Source organism: Macrosteles quadrilineatus, unplaced genomic scaffold (assembly GCF_028750875.1).
Source record: "Macrosteles quadrilineatus isolate MER2022 unplaced genomic scaffold, UCM_ALF_1.0 Scaffold_4__1_contigs__length_99947679, whole genome shotgun sequence".
NCBI classification, from domain to species: domain Eukaryota; kingdom Metazoa; phylum Arthropoda; class Insecta; order Hemiptera; family Cicadellidae; genus Macrosteles; species Macrosteles quadrilineatus.
Window position 1 is genome coordinate 22,098,644 of NW_026542597.1, and position 17,457 is coordinate 22,116,100.

The 17,457-nt window shown below is 36.2% G+C and overlaps 2 protein-coding genes across 2 annotated transcripts in view; both read left to right on the plus strand.

The window, feature by feature from the left end:
• Nucleotides 1–11,149, plus strand: part of LOC128993220 (uncharacterized) — a 44,810-nt gene extending 33,661 nt beyond the window's left edge. Inside the window, exon 2 of the mRNA XM_054416986.1 lies at nucleotides 7,962–11,149. Coding sequence (XP_054272961.1) covers nucleotides 7,962–10,280 — 2,319 coding nt within the window. The 3' untranslated portion in view covers nucleotides 10,281–11,149. The remainder of the gene's footprint in view (nucleotides 1–7,961) is intronic.
• A 2,164-nt stretch (nucleotides 11,150–13,313) lies between these two features.
• Nucleotides 13,314–17,457, plus strand: part of LOC128993230 (uncharacterized) — a 119,207-nt gene continuing 115,063 nt past the window's right edge. Inside the window, exon 1 of the mRNA XM_054416995.1 lies at nucleotides 13,314–13,504. Within this exon, the coding sequence (XP_054272970.1) occupies nucleotides 13,497–13,504 (8 nt within the window). The 5' untranslated portion in view covers nucleotides 13,314–13,496. The remainder of the gene's footprint in view (nucleotides 13,505–17,457) is intronic.

Genomic DNA, 17,457 nt, shown 5'->3' on the forward strand with positions numbered 1-17,457 from the left:
TGACTAGCTCATTCAATTGTGTTCTTTTTTCTACAGCTGGTCCATATAGATGGGATGTCTACTTTAGTATCCAACTAGGTGGTCGAAGATAACTCTCCAAGGGACGTGCCACAATGTACAGCTGTACACTAGTTTGAGAGACTACTGTAGACATATAGTCACCTACACCGAGGCTAGGTGGTCGAAGATATCTCTCCAAGGGACAATGTACAGCTGTACACTAGTTTGAGAGACTACTGTAGACATATAGTCACCTACACCGAGGCTAGGTGGTCGAAGATATCTCTCCAAGGGACAATGTACAGCTGTACACTAGTTTGAGAGACTACTGTAGACATATAGTCACCTACACCGAGGATAGGTGGTCGAAGATATCTCTCCAAGGGACAATGTACAGCTGTACACTAGTTTGAGAGACTACTGTAGACATATAGTCACCTACACCGAGGCTAGGTGGTCGAAGATATCTCTCCAAGGGACAATGTACAGCTGTACACTAGTTTGAGAGACTACTGTAGACATATAGTCACCTACACCGAGGATAGGTGGTCGAAGATATCTCTCCAAGGGACAATGTACAGCTGTACACTAGTTTGAGAGACTACTGTAGACATATAGTCACCTACACCGAGGCTAGGTGGTCGAAGATATCTCTCCAAGGGACAATGTACAGCTGTACACTAGTTTGAGAGACTACTGTAGACATATAGTCACCTACACCGAGGATAGGTGGTCGAAGTTAACTCTCCAAGGGACGTGCCACAATGTACAGCTGTACACTAGTTTGAGAGACTACTGTCACCTACAACGAGGCTAGGTGGTCGAAGATATCTCTCCAAGGGACAATGTACAGCTGTACACTAGTTTGAGAGACTACTGTAGACATATAGTCACCTACACCGAGGATAGGTGGTCGAAGTTAACTCTCCAAGGGACGTGCCACAATGTACAGCTGTACACTAGTTTGAGAGACTACTGTCACCTACAACGAGGCTAGGTGGTCGAAGATATCTCTCCAAGGGACAATGTACAGCTGTACACTAGTTTGAGAGACTACTGCAGATAATACTATATCTTTCTTAGTACAGTATGCCTAATAGTCTAAGCACAACCAGAAGCCGTGGATTCTTTGTGGGGTGTATTATAAAAAGATATATTACTCGTCCATGAGACATGTTATTGATAATGTCCTAAACCGGTAAGTGAATAGGCTTTTTTAAGTCTTTATTTAAATCAACATCTGATCACAGTTCGACAACCTCGTCCCATATGATGTTTGTAAATATTCAATATTATTTGGCGTTTAGTTTCAAGCTATGTTCCAAACTAAAATCAATTTATTCAAACCATTTTTGGTCAGACTAATGTCCGCTCACAATAAAGAGTTTTCTTTTGTTTCTCCAATACCTGAAGAACGATACCAAGATGTCATTGTTCATCTGAGAAATAACTTCTATGTTGACGAACCTCTTAACAAATGTCTAAACATATTCAAGAAAGGCGAACCTCACAAAGACTTGGACACGATGATTTCCTCTGTTCTGAAAGACAACCTATCATCGATGGCGGTACACAAAGCATCAAATACTATAGCGGCTGTCTGTCTGAATTGTCTCTACTTACCAGACGCGGTTGAAGAAAAGAAGAGATTTTGCGATACAGTATCCTGTGATAAGTTTAAACGTCTTGTCACTCTGTTATATAAAGTTAACGAGCCTTTGCATCTATTTGAAAAATACGATGTTGACAAAATATTCGATGTTAATGTCTTGTCTACGGACTCCAACTATCGCAAAATGGGCTTAGGCAAACAGTTGATTCGTATTTCAGAAGACCTGGCAAGGAAGAATGGTTTCAGAATTTTGAAAGGGGATACCACAGGAATTTATTCTACAAAGCTTTTTAAATCTTTGGGATTTGAGGTCATTCACGAATTGAAATACACTGATTATTTGGATGAAAATAAACAACCTATATTTAAAGTTGAACCACCACATTTTGCTATGACTGTGTTGTTGAAATTACTTGGTTCGGTTAAACTAAAATGATATAAATGACACAATACTGTTTTGTAAATGTTTAAAATACACAAAAATCATAAAATTGTTAGAAGTCTAATTGCATCTAGAGTCACTGACTTTCAATGGAATCCTGTAAAATAAATAAGTATAACAAAATAAATTTTGTTTTGAAAATTGCATTGGTTGTGATAATTACATTTTTACTGTTTATAATTATCTGTTAGCCTATGAAAATCCTTGCACTATCGCACCTAAAAAGCTTTGTCCATGGAGGAACGATGGATTTGAAAGTTTTAACGTTATCGTTGTAAATGATTTTCCTTGCCAGTTTTCTTTATTATTTGTTTTGAGATACGGGTTTCTCAGTTTTAGAACAATTGATTCAGACGGCTAAAGTCTAACGTTTTAGGATCTAGTATTGAATGACCTTGACTCAATCCTCATTATATTTTTATATTTTTTACTGAAGGCTAATGTTATACAGTCCAATAATTTACTGACGAGTTTCGTCGATTTTAACTTAGAATTAGCATGATGTAGGCAACAAGTTTAAGACTTATTCTATGTCATTTAACATTTCACGAAACGTGTCAGGGAACTGCAATTGCTGAGAACTATCACCATTGTTAATTGAACCCACACCCAAATAAAACTTTTCTTCGCCTTATATCGAATAATTTACGTTTAGTGGATACAAAATAACTTGTAATTTAGATATTATTGATACTATTGTGTAAAGTTGCACTTCTAAATATTTTTTCTCAACCGATGATCCACTCCTAAACAATCATTAAAGTTCTATAGATACATATTATATGCAGTTGCTGTTATAAACTCGGGGCCCTTTTAATCATTGAATTATTTATTAAAATACTGACAAGGTTTTGACACTAAGTCCATTTTCAATGTGAACCTATTTTCTAAACAATGATTGGTAAAGGCTATCTAATAACATTATAAGGAAATGTGACAAAAATAACACAACTTTGGGTTTTTGGACGTTTGTAATTTTATTTCTTAAGTAGGTAGGCCGTGTATTCTAGGGAAAAGTACCGGTATCAAGGATCGTTGTCGAAAAGGTTGTTATGAATAATTGGGTAGGCGTACGTACCCAAGAGATGGGCTATGGGCCTATTGGCTGTATGGTCCAGCGATTACATCACACGGTGAGTAGGTACTATTGACTATATATATAGTCAATGGTAGGAACAGAAAATAACACATTAGAAAAGCGAGTTTAGCATCATCCGTAAACCTCTGTTACAATCACCCACTGCAGTTGTGATTTTTTACTTTACACTTTACACAACCGCCATTGAAGCGCCGTGTCAATGAGTGGACACCATGTTTCTAAGCTATTGGCGACGATCATTATTAAATTTAAGTTTCCCAGCCGTATACAACACTGATTCAAGGTCTTCTTTCTGGTTATTTAAATTCAAGAACAATTTATACACAAAGAATCTCTGGTTCCTGAACTGGATGATGCCTAGTTATTTAATTTCATTTACACGGTTACACTATTACACTACATACAGGGTGAATAAAAAGTCAAGACCCCCCCCCCCTCTAATATTTTTCCAAGTACATATACAGAGATATCCTTTTGGTGGTCGAGCAATCTTAGCAGGAAGTTTCATTTTATCACTTTGAAATTTTTGAGTGTCCCCCCAAAAGGGGGGATTTGGGGGGCAACTCAAATATTTTAAATGTATACCCCCTTCAAGTGACACCTCATTTTAAAGTGTTTACAAAAAATTAAAGAATGGTGAAAACTAGAGGTCACTATCTCTTCTCTATCCAAAATGGTAGCCCGTCAAATGTTGTGGAAAATCAATGGTAAAATTATTAATATTGGCTGCCATTTCGGATAGAGAAGAGATAGCGAGCTCTGGGTTTCACCATTCTTTAAGTTTTTGTAAACACTTCAAAATGAGGTGTCACTTGATAGGGGTTTCTTTTGAAACATTTTTAGTTGTCCCCGAATCCCCCCTTTTGGGGGACACTCAAAATTTTTAAATGTAATTCCCCTTCAAGTGACACCTCATTTTAAAGTGTTTACAAAAACTTAAAGAATGGTGAAACCCAGAGGTCACTATCTCTTCTCTATCCGAAATGGCAGCCAATATTAATAATTTTACCGTTGATTTTCCACAACATTTGACGGGCTACCATTTTGAATAGAGAAGAGATAGCGACCTCTAGTTTTCACCATTCTTTAAGTTTTTGTAAACCCTTTAAAATGAGGTGTCACTTGAAGGGGGTTTACATTTAAAATATTTGAGTTGCCCCCCAAATCCCCCCTTTTGGGGGGACACTCAAAAATTTCAAAATGATAAAATGAAACTTCCTGCTAAGATTGATCGACCACCAAAAGGATATCTCTGTATATTTACTTGGAAAAATATTAGAGAGGGGGGTCTTGACTTTTTATTCACCCTGTATATTATTGCACTTTCGATTAATTAAATCCGTTATGTAAGAAAAACGTTTTTAATCTCACTTGGTTGGGATTTGCATTCAAAATGTGATTGAAAAAGGTTGCGGTATTTGTAAACAACATTTGTAAACATATCAGTGACAGCTAGGAAAAATTATATTGATCCGAACAGCTGTTCGTTATTTCATAGATTATTTATGCAATAAAAATTGGACGAAAACTTGACATAAATCGCACAAAACTACATTTTTGAACGTTCGTAATATTATTTACAAAGTAGTGAGGCCATATTTTAATGACTAAAGACAATCTCGCCAATCCAGTGAATACATTAAAATGACTTGAATCTTGATAGGTACTCTCGTTTTCCAGGAGAAGATAGCGTAAAATGTTATCTTGAGTGTTACAGACAGAGGGAAAGACAGACAGACAAACAGACAGAAATTGAGATAAGACTCTTTTCTGCTTATTTAATGTATAAGACGTAAAAATAACCTAAAAATATATAATTCTGAGCAATGTACAGACAAAACTCTAATTTTATTTATATAGATAGTCGATTCTTGTACAGTGAATTGAGCGCCCGTGTTCATGTACAGTATCTTGCCGTACAGTTTGATTTTTACCACCTCCTGCTCCTTGCACCGTGAATCATTTCGTTCCATTGTTTTTATGGTGCACCGTATACCCATGCCGTGCCATACACCGTATACCATGCCGTTCCGTGTACCGTATACCATGTCGTGCCGTGTACCGTATACCATGCCGTGCCGTGTACCGTATACCATGTCGTGCCGTGTACCGTATACCATGTCGTGCCGTGCACCGTATACCATGTCGTGCCATGCACCGTATACCATGCCGTGCAGTGTACCGTGTACCATGCCGTGCCGTGTACCGTGTACCATGCAGTGCCGAGTACCGTATACCATGTCGTGCCGTGTACCATGCCGTGCCGTGTACCGTGTACCATGCCGTACCGTGCGGTCAGGAAAGTGACGGCTTCGTCGCCGGAATGCGTCGCCCCCGGCTCACAACCTACTGACATCCTCTCACCTGTTTATAACACATTCTTCGCATTCCTTCTTCTTTAGGCTGTAGACCAGTTTGTGTTCCACCATAAAATTGTAAGCTGCGAACTCACGTTTAAATCCTTTCATCCTCAAGCAACGGATAGTCCAGCGCATCGTTGGGCTGCAGTTCAGTGCAGTACCATACACAACAATTTGAACTTAACCGGACTTGGGGATACTTTTGTGTCAAAATTAAATATCTTGTATGCTGTTTACAAGATGATTAAAAACTTCCTACAATGATTAGGGAAGACGTATTCAGATTCTATCTTGAAGCGTCTCATGACGTTTGTTTTACTAGGGATGAAAAAACTCTAAACAAAGAATCTTACTATCTTTACGACGACAGGGTCTCTGGTGTATGAAAACTTGAGCATACCTTTGTAATCTTGGTCCAGGGCTGCAACTGGTTCTTCAAGTTGGTTAAAGTTTATAAGATCCAGGTTTTTTTTTATTTGTAACGTTAGGGTTGTAATTTTAAATTTTAGAAAAATATATTTTTAGCATATCATATTAAATTTTTACTATAGTTTGTGATGACCAACTGACTTTGGATATTAAAATCCAAACGTCCCATCTATGTGGCCCGTCTCTAGATCAGCTGTGAAGCCTTTCATGGAGTGGGCTTGTAAAGGTTATATTTCTAGCATTTTTTTCTATTTTCTATTATATTAATCGCACCCCTACGTAAAAGATGGTATATAGTTTAAAATACCTTTACCTGAGTTTGGTATGTCAAAAAGTTGGTGTGAATGAAAGAAAAACGTTTACAGAAACATACGGTGTAGCTAGATTGTAAAGTTTTTTTTTAAGTGGTACAGAACAAGGGAAATATCTACTTTACAGTAGGGCAGACCAAATTCGAAAATTATTGAACAAAGTACTAACTTGAACATTTTCCTTAACAAACGCTACAAGGGAACCATCTTATGTGTAATAAAAGCAAAACACACCTAGAAAATTTTAGTTTACACAAGGCCATAATACGCAATAAACTAAACATATTTTGTTGTAAGCTTTTGCTGAAATGGATATTATTGTTTTATCCTTCACAAAACTTTTTTTAAGTTCTATAAATCCTCAATGTAGTCCATCGATGTATAGTCTAGTCTAACTAGGCTATATACAGTTAGACGATGTAGGCTATAGTTTGTTACTGTAGTACTGTACCATCTTCTCTGTGTAATGTTTAGTTTTCCATTCCCAAATTCAACCAGCAATTTACAACCACCATTACACTTACAGTCGGAACAATTTGGAGAATAGCGGTCACGATAAAAGAACCAAAACGCATTATGCAAGCGTCTTGAACCGGTCCGGCGCAGTGTTGCCAAACTTCCAGCGCTGAAACAATGCTCAATGCTGCCACCGCGTCAGCAGTAAAATGCAAGAAATGTTAAAAAAATAAAAAATGATGTTATTTTCCTTTTGTCATAGGTTGTTCCATTGACATGATTTAATTACAGTTAAGAAAAAAACTAACGATTCTATATGTTTTTTTTTATTTGTCAGATAACAAATCAATAAAGGTGACGAAAAAGAATTGTCAGAAATGTTACATTGGTGTTTTTTAGGTACAAATTCATTGGCAGGATAGAATACTGTACTTGTGAATTGATTAATGTTGGTTCCTTGGTACCTCTTGTTGCCAACTTATTTTCATGCGTACACGTATTACGTGTATAATAAAAGCACGCGTTTTGTGTTGTTTGGTTGGAATACTGGTGTGCACCAAAGTTATAACTGTGCACCAAAGTAAGTCTTTCTGTACTATAATTTGTGCAAGGAAGCCCACTTTGTCGGGTGACTGAAGGAAAAAGGAAATTTTTATCAATTATTTCCTGTGATCAGACGCAGTAAATACAATGATAGGCCAACAGAAACAGAAACAATGTTAGGATCATTGAAGAACAGTCTGGAGATACCATTTGTGTTACGGGTATGAGATGGCTAAATGAAGGCGCTTTGTCGTGATGAAGGATCATTTAGCGATCGTTAAAGGGGAAACACTGATTACTTGTTACTCTTGTGGTTTCTTTGTTCCTATTATTTTTAATGTTTAGATAGACTTCAAAATGTATTACAATTTGTTTTTATCCTCCCGTATTGTGCATTACGTATGCGTTCCTGTTTTTCTATTGTTTATTTAATGGTCGGTTATAATGATTTATTCAAGTGTTTGTCATACATGTACAATTTGTCGTTTATTTACTAGGGTTTGGAAGTGGCAGTATAAAAATAATATATTTTAAATGTTGTAACAACTATTATAGAGCTTCTCTATTCAATAAAGAGGTTTCGTTAAATTTTGTTAAACTATTTGACAAAATACAAAATAAGTGTTTCGGTCGTTATCAACATGAAATGTATGTAATCTGATGTAATTTGATTTTTTTCAATTTCTAATCAAGGATTGGCCTGTTTCAGGTGGAGAGCGAGCCTCTTCGCCGGGAGCTGGAGGCGACGCGGTGGCGACAGGTGGACGTGGCGCTACGCAGGAAACTGGAGCTGAAGGAGCAGGAACTGCGCAGCTGGCGGAGTCTGCGTGATCAGCAGCTGAGTCACGTGATGCGCGCGCTGATGCTACTAGAGGCGCGGCTGAGGCGGGAGCAGCGCAACATCCGGTCACTGCTGGGCGAGCGAGACGCCGTCATCAGAGCGCAGCAGCAGGAGATTGCGAGGCTGAGGAAGTTGCTGACGTCAGGCGAGAGAGTGGAGGAGATCAAGTCTTCAACTCCTGCTGAAGAAACACTGGCGTCTCCCCCAGCGTTCCATTACGACTGTGACGTCAAACCCGACCTGATCAGCTCTCTTGGAATTTCTCACTTCAGGAAAGACAAATCGTGCACACCGACGACGACGGACAACGAGGACTCTCAGAGTAACCTGGACTCTCTTCAACTGAGTTTTTATGAACTGGGAAGCCAGCCAGAATCGCTTTTGTCGAATTTGAGCACGCAGTCGTGTGACGGTGATCACGATAGTGAACCTTGCAAAGATTCCGACTTGAGATTTTCGCCAAAGAATATGGAAAATCACAGTGAGGGTCCAACAAGGTTTCATAATAATAATTGCTACCCTGAGAATGGGTGTAGAAACCAAGATTTTGGTTTGAAAAAACTAGAGGTTAAGGTACACATGGAACAATATCCTCCACAGAAAAATGTTCTCAGCCCGGTTAAAGAGGAGAGTTTAATAAGTATACCGTCTACTTGTAACTCTCCTTCAAGATGCAATCCCTGTGAAGAACAAGCGAAGAAGGATGAAATCCTTCGGGTAGAAGTCCATCAAGACTGCAAACCTTCGCCGAGTACTTTGCTGCAAGAAGTGAGGATATCAGGACGAAACGAATACGAGGATAATCCGGTTTTGAATTGTGTTAATCAAATTTTGCTCCGTGATCAGGAAGAGTTCCTAGAGGAACAGAGAGCGCTACGACTGAAGGAACAGGAAAAGAAGAAAGAAGCCGAAGCCAAACTAAATAATAAAAAGTTAACCAAAAGCACTGAGAATCTCACTTTACTAAACGATCAGATTATCGTGCAACACAGTCACATGAAAAAGGTATATCCTCCTCTTGAAAGTGTCTCAAATCACACCGTAATAGAGCAAGCGATAAAAGAAACAACAGAAAATGAATTCGAAGAAGACCATTATAAGTCTATAAATAAACTGCCCACACCTAAAAAGTTGTCACTGCCTAAAGACAATCTACAGGTCAAAATTGTTCCACCCGCTTTACCTCCAAAACCTCAAAGGTTGGTCCTCAGTAAATCTCTGGACCAGAAAACTCTGTTGAACACCTTGCTTCCTGCTTTGAAAGGAGACGACTCAGACCCCATAGAAATGTTGAAGAAACGGTCTTCTTTACCAAACCCTTCACCGGACAGTGAACTGTACGTCATTTCCAACTCTGCCATTGACGATGAGTTACTGCAACGATTACAAGGAAGAAGAATCAAAAGCTGTTCAGAGCCACCGACCTTGAGTAAATCAAAACTAACAAGTCAGTCTAGAGAGAATATCTACACACCTGTGGTATCCCATCCGACACATAAACCTCCATCTAAACCGACCCATTCAACTTCCTCTCACTCGAAAACAGATCAACCCAACGAATCGAAAGTGACATCAAAACTATCATCACCTACAAAAACCGAAGAGACACCTCGCACACCACCAAAACAATCACCAAAAAAGATCATTTCGCCAAAATCATGTATAAAAGTGGCATCTCCCGTCTCATCACTTCTCAACAGCGGCGATGCCATCGAGCCATCAGAAGAAACCGGGAAGAAAACGTCTCCTAGCGTCTCCCAGATTGTAAGAAGATTCGAAGAGATCGGCTCCAAGCCAGGGAAAGAAAGTGACAAGGTGGAAGAGAACCCGGACAACATTCAGAAGAACTTTGAAGAGTTTCGGCTGGACGAGTGTGACATGGATACACTCTGCGGTGACGGAAGACCAGAGGGCGACGGAGCGGAGAACAGGGCGAACGCTTCTGCGGCTGTGATAGAGACGAATATCAGCTACGAGAACTTCCTGGAGGCGACGGGACTGAGTCAGAAGTCTATCATGACGCCCAGCAGACTCTTCAGCAACCACAAGAGTGTGATGAAACCTAAAGATGTGAAGCATCGCAGCCGAGTAAAGGCTGCTGCAGTGGTTGACAGATGCAACAACGCGGCTGCTTCAGTCGCCCCTGGTGGGTCCATCGTGAGATACTGGACTGAACCTTACCTCTGATATGTATAAGTGTGTGTAAGTTACTTGATTGGTCATATGTTAAAAGTTCATATAGAAAACTATACAGCCTAAAGTGTATGGGTATAAAATTGAAGGATATTCTTATTATGTATCAGCAAAAGTATTGTTTTTCCAAAATTGTATCTTTTAATTCTTTAAGCCGTTGTCTCTTTAAAGCATAGCCATTAATAAACAACCAGAAAATCTATTTGAAATACTATGGTTTTAAATTGCTAAAAATCATCATCTTTTTGTCTTTAGATTGTCAAAAATTTATTAAAATATTTCCCAGGGGTGGGCTCTCCCTTTACTCCATGCCCCCTTCCCGGAAGTTTACCCTTACAGTTTAACTTGCCCTCCCCCCCCCGGAATTCTATTATTTATAGAAAGTAAATTATTCCGATTGATTCCAGTAGTTTCTAACAGGTGTTGGACTACTCCTCTTACTTCTTCTTTTACTTTTAGATCCCCTGAACCATTTAGATTTTTTAATAACCTTCATAGGTATTGGTTTTAGGAGGAGTAAGGATACACTTTTCTTCATGATTATAAATATTGTATTGTAAATAAAAGTCACCCTATTTCCTGGTTTATGAAAGTATACCCATAAATCTTAGATATGTGTATCAAATATGTATATTTATAAAATGTATAAAGCCATGTTCAAAAAGAACATTCATACAACATTGCAGTAAAAAACCTGTATAAAATATTACAATTGTGTAAATAGTATTTTGAGTTGCACTTCTGTCAAAGATAACCTTGTTTTGTTTAATGTACACTTTTAAGTTTGTTACTTTAAAGCTTTGTTACCTGTGGATAAATAAAGTTTGTCATGTTATAAATGTAATAAAATGTTTTATATTGAACCTGTTACGTTCATGTTTCCTTTGTTGAGATCTACCATTTAGCTTTTATTAATAATATATAGTGTTCTTAAGTTTCTCATATAGAGAATAAGCTTCGGGTGGCACAGTAAGACCTTGACTCGGGACCAATTTACTTTTTTGTTTTGATGTTCACTGAAAACAATTAAATTGAGTTTGCAAACCACCTAAAAAAGAGTGATTTCCAAATTTTCAAACCTTAAAAGCACGAAAATGCCCAATTTTGATAACTACCATCGTGTAGAGCTAAATCGAATAATTTTGTACGTTTAAACGTTATTATACAATTAAAGGTAATGTCGAAAAAGAAAAATTGTACATTATAAATTGCTATTTTATTCTTATAGACTAAAATAAACAGATGTAGTTTGCTTATTTGTGGATATATTATGATCAGGGTTGAAAGGTTATCTTTACATGAGTATTTGCCATTTTCTAGCTTAGATTGTTGATTAATGAAGCAATATGACAAAAATATAGTCCATCGCCAGGCGTAAAGTAACTCTTTTTTACCCGAGCTTATGTTAGTAGATAAGAACATATATTCAACAAAGTTTTCATGGAGTAACTGATGAAGAGTGCTGAAGTACCTAACCATCACATCAATATACCAACTCCAGCTGCAGTTATTTTTATATAAATATAACAAAATGTTAAATTGCTCACACATTACTCAGTGTGTACCTCTCGCACAGTTCGTGCTGTAAAGACCAGGTTTTCCACCTTGAGCTTTCTGGACTATGACAATTAATACGGTAATAAAAGTCAATAAAGAAGCGTAGTATAACAGTAAAAGCATACACTGGCAAATCTAACCCAAGAGAGAACATTTAGGACGAATAATCTACCCGCAGTATCTGAAGTCAATGATATTTTTTAATCTATGCTATGGGCATTCAGAATCTCTATTGTGTAAACATTTTCACAAATAACTAGAGGACCCATGCTGCTATGCAGCGTTAAAATAAATATAATATCCGAGAAATAATCAAATTTATGATTTTTGATTGAGTAATGCAGTTTCTTGAGCTCAACTGATTCAAACTATTAATAGCTCAAAATGATGCCTAGAATTAACTAGTTATTTGGATTCTAAAACGTATAGAAAAACATGAACAATACTGGAGCTGTTTATTTTTAATCATATTAAAACCTTATGAAAAATAATTTGTATGTTGGTTGTTCACCTTGCGTTTACTTGAAACTCGTCCGATTTGAATAACTAATAGCTTAAATGAAAGCCAGTATTTCACTGAAGGTTCTTAGACTAAAATATATAGGATTGTAAAATTATAACTGGCGAAGGTACATCTTAAATTGTAGTAAGAATTAGAAAATAAATCAAATTATATATGTGTTTTGGCCGAGTAATACAGTAGGTAAATATTTGCCGATGCTTTATGTGAAAACTTGGCACGCATGCCTTCAATTTGAAAGAAAAACTAAATTTAACTCCCATAAGAAATACATGGGGAGCAAATTTCGTTTACGTATATGCCCAGTGGGATTATAGACAAATATGTGCCGATGCTTGATGGCAAATCTGTGCGTGCATACCTTCACTTTGAGACCTCAATCATGAAAATCGGTCAGATAGAAGAGTCAAACGAACTCAGAAAAGAAAAACTACATTTTTTAATATGTCTATATAAGATAGACTAAGTCAAATGGTTGTTTCTAATACGGTACTGAATCAACTTTGTTATACTGTAATAGGCCTACGCCTACACTAGTGGAATACAACAATATACATAGTTCGTTGGACAGCTTGCTGACAATCTACTATGTTCAAAATTCCATAAACTACGACAAAATAGTTCACTCAAGTCCCACTACAAAGTGAAAAACAGCTCTAGTGTTAGCATCTAATACCATTGATTATATATCATTTTTATTGTATATAGTCAATGCTAATACACTCTACCGGCATAATCACGAACTACAACAACACACTTGCACAGAACCACACTCCAGCGCTAGTGACGCTATTGTCCGAGCACTCTAGCGGCGGATTCCCTAACTGCTACGACGTAGTTCGCCACCGTCTCGCTAGAGTGCTCGACCACCTGCGAACACCGAACAGGTGAGAGAGATAATCACCACAGTCACCGACTGAACTGTTACTGTTAGTCTGCGTCTTGGTCCAGGTGGCTAACGAAGTGAGTAGCGGACTAGCGGTCAGTGAAGTGGTGAAGTGTATGTGAGACTATTGTTACAGTGAAGTGGAAGTGTTTCAAACTTGTTTGGGAGAGACACAGTTTAAAACTGAAGGATGGTAGCAGTTTAGTGGTAATCTGGAGTTCACCGAGAAGTTTTGATTCACCACATAATGACAAGGTAATTTAATGTTGAGAATAAGTAGACCATTTTATAGATTAAGTAAATAAATATAAATTAGTTTAAGTAGTTACTTGGTGGAGATCCGCGCCAGATTTGTTCTGTGACACACATTTTTAATCGTTCTACAAATGAGTTTAATTTTTTAAATGCAACAGGGATAACTGTATCAATCTAACAATCCGTTCAGCTTATTTACATTTTCTATACAACAAATCAATGATTTGTCCAGGTATGAACTACAATTGCAACGTGAACAAGGCTTAATTTAGTATATAAAGTCAATATTAAGTAAATAAGTAATCTAAATAAAATGAATAAAGTGTATCAAACATATTCTAAATTGAATAACTAAAAAATAATGAATATAACACTTGTAATTTAATTTAAAAAAATGTAATTATTAATTAAATACATTTCAAACTGGTAAGGAAAATATAGATAAATTTAAAAAATGGTACGGTATAAAAACTTCTCGATACTATCAATAATGAATAACTTAAACACCGGTAATTATTACACTATTAGTGTTCATAAAAAGTAAATATTCCCCCCTCTAAATGCAGCCAACTGTGGCATTGTACTTCGAAAATTTAACGAAATGCCGATCAGTAGACTTAACACTAAACTAAAATCGTGTCTAAAAAATGGCTTCAATTTTAAATTTTGTCATAGCTTCTTATTCGGGTATATCCAAAGAGTAATAAGGTTGTCCAGTGGTCGAAAATCTACCATATTAGACTTCTCTATTTTCACCCCACGCTGTAAATAAAACATGTGATTGGAATTTCTTTGGTTTGTTTTGATTATCTGTTTATATTTTGTATTTTGTCACCATCATGGAGACTATAAGACCAATGTTAATTTTTTGAAATTTGATATTTATTTGTTATGCTTATTTATTTTTGAGCCTATTTTAATTTATAAAGGGATTTTGCACATCTGCAGGAAAATATATATTTTTTCACCACACTATGATGTTTTTAGCTGTTTTATATACCGGTACGTTAATTTGTGGCTGAAAGTTACGTTTTGCTGGCCATTCATGCTGTCTTCCATGTATAGATAAATTTATGTTTAAGAACTAACTGTATAACAACTGATAAGTACAGTAATCATATTCTCCCTCTATATCATGACGGGGAGCAGTGATATAGAATCTAAAAATGGTCGGAAGATCCAGCATTTTTTTCAAAGAGGGGATGTAATGTTGATCAATTAAGAGATAAATTCCCCTAGCTCCTACAATTATGCTAGATGTCGATCTAGTTGGCCTATCCTACCGTATTGTCATTTGCTGCATTGTTGGAATGGAACTGCGTATCGTGCTCCACCAAAATCTGCAGCGAGTTTAAATGCATTTTGAGCAACCCAACCGACGCACTCGTTTCAAGTTGCACGTGCACACAAAAAGCTTATAATTATAGTTTTTTGTGGCAGTTTCTTACAAACGAGAGATAAGTTGGTTGATTACATATATCTATGATTTTTAGCTTAATTCATATTTTTGAACCACAATATTCAAGCGTTTTGCCTGGCATGAATACACAAACTTACAAAAATTACAACAGTTACGATGCCAATGCCGGTACTCGAATTAATAAAATAAAGACATACAATTGATTCAGTACTGCTTAGTACTAGCCTACTTCAGTACTACTTACAATTTAAATTGGCTTGTAGTATTGTGGATATAGCGGCTGGAGTTTAGAGCTGCCTGGCAAGGACAAGGTATTCTTAGCATCGTAGAGCCCCCTCTAGAAGAGTACCTATCATATTTAAATGTACGGTATACAATAATTAATAATAATAATAATAATAATTAATTATATTAACTAAAAGTTAATATAAAATACACAGCTTGATTTTAGCGAATTTCCCATATAGGGAATAAGCTATTACCGTAGTACTCATGGTAAGACCTGGACGCGGGACCGATTTTTTTTTCGTTTTGAGGTCCCTAGAGGCCAAAAACACCATCCGTTCAAATTCATATATATATAATGTCCGTCAGCACGATAAATCGAGCAAAAATGATCCGATTTTGATGAAAATTGGTACAAACGTGTAAACGTACGTTTATTCGAACGAGTTCGCGATCCAGCATGATCGGACCATGGGAACGGGGGTTTACGGGGGGTTTTATGGGGTAAAAATAGGTTTTTCCCATTTTTGACCCAAAAAACATAAAATTTAGCAATTTCTTTCCAAACCATTTTGTAGAGCTTAAAAAAACAAATAACTTAGTATATTGAAACGTTATTATGTTACGCCTAATTGTTACGGAGAAAATTCCAAAAAATTGTAAATTTAAAATTCCCATGTTATTCTTATGGAGAATAAGTAAACTGTTGTAGTTTGCTTGTTTGTGAACATATTTTGATCAAATTTGGAAAATGTTTTTATTTCTTACGAAACTATTCACATTAAAAAAAAACAGTTTTACCCTCCCTGATGCAGCAAACCTCAGTACTTGTTAAACTAATTTTATTTAAATCAAGAATAAATGTTATATTTTTAAGTAGACATTTCAGTGTAAATCCAATCAGTCAAATGGAAATTCGCTTAGTCTGCAGGTTTGCTGCGGCGGGGGTATTGTTGTTACTATTGTAGTTTGGAGGTTCCTTCAAATGCAGATATAACAGAAATATTTAAAGAGAACAGATACAAATTTATAATCTGGAACAAAAACGGCCTCTTGGTCTAGTTTGCGCGCTTTTAAACTAATCACAACTTTCATTAGTACTACCAGAGAGCACAGGGGGTACTATCACTATGGTTTGAGACTATCAAAAATTCGCGCACCACACTTTACCACCAGGCTCAAAATAACCCGTGTAAAAAAAGAGCGAATAAAAATTTCAAATATCGGAGAAAAAAGTTCCAAATAAAAAGCTGAACATTAATAAAATAGTAAGCTGATTAGAATCTATTTTTTTTAAATATCGGTTGTTAATTAATACATTGTTTATAATTCCTGGGGCTATCTTTTTAATCCCCTGTGGCGTTGGATGATTAGTTGTGTTAATTTACTGTTGGAATATCTTGATGATGGTATTTATCAATTCGCTTTTTTAGATTTAATACTGTATTTCCTCAATCCTTTTTTTAAATTTATGATTCAACTATTATATGTCATGCTTAAGTCATATTATAGTTTACTGCAAAACTTTGATTTAGAACAGTGTTTAAAACTGAAATATAGCAATGATTGAATCAGAAAATATGACTTCTTAACTATACAATAACGTTTTTTTTAATTATTAAAAGTTTAACTAAACATTTTATAATACAGTATTGTATAAAACCCTCTAAACCATTATTGTATTACTCTGTATGAATTAAACACAAGAACCTAAATTAAATAATAAATATATAAATAAATCCTAGCACAGGGCTAATAAAACTAAATTTAGTATCATTATGTTGAAATTGTGTCATGGTTCAGTGTGTTTGTCAATCTTTTAATCTGAGCACGTGAGAATTTTGACGTATGTTCTCGTAATAGAATTACCCTATTTAAGAGCTTATTCTATTTATAATGGTATTCCTCATGTTTGCCATAACCTTTAAATACTGATCGTCAATTTCAATAACAGAAAGGATACAAATGTGTACCTCTAGCCAATGATGACTTTTAATAACTTATAAAACATTGTGTACAGAGAGAACATTTAAGGGGCGTACAAATATTACGTAACACACATTTTCGTCATTTTAACCCCCCCCCCCCCATGTAACGCACCGTTAAAGCAAATACCCCAACCCTCCTTGCGTAACGTAACTCGATCGTAGTAGACTTTAGTAACAGGTTAAGCATAATTTTACTAGTGGAATAATGGATTTAAATAAATCATTAAACTTATGATGACTTTTATTTAGAAACCTTTTTATAAAGCAAAATGTATACAAACAAGATTGTTACTAATAATATAATAAAACAACAAAATAAA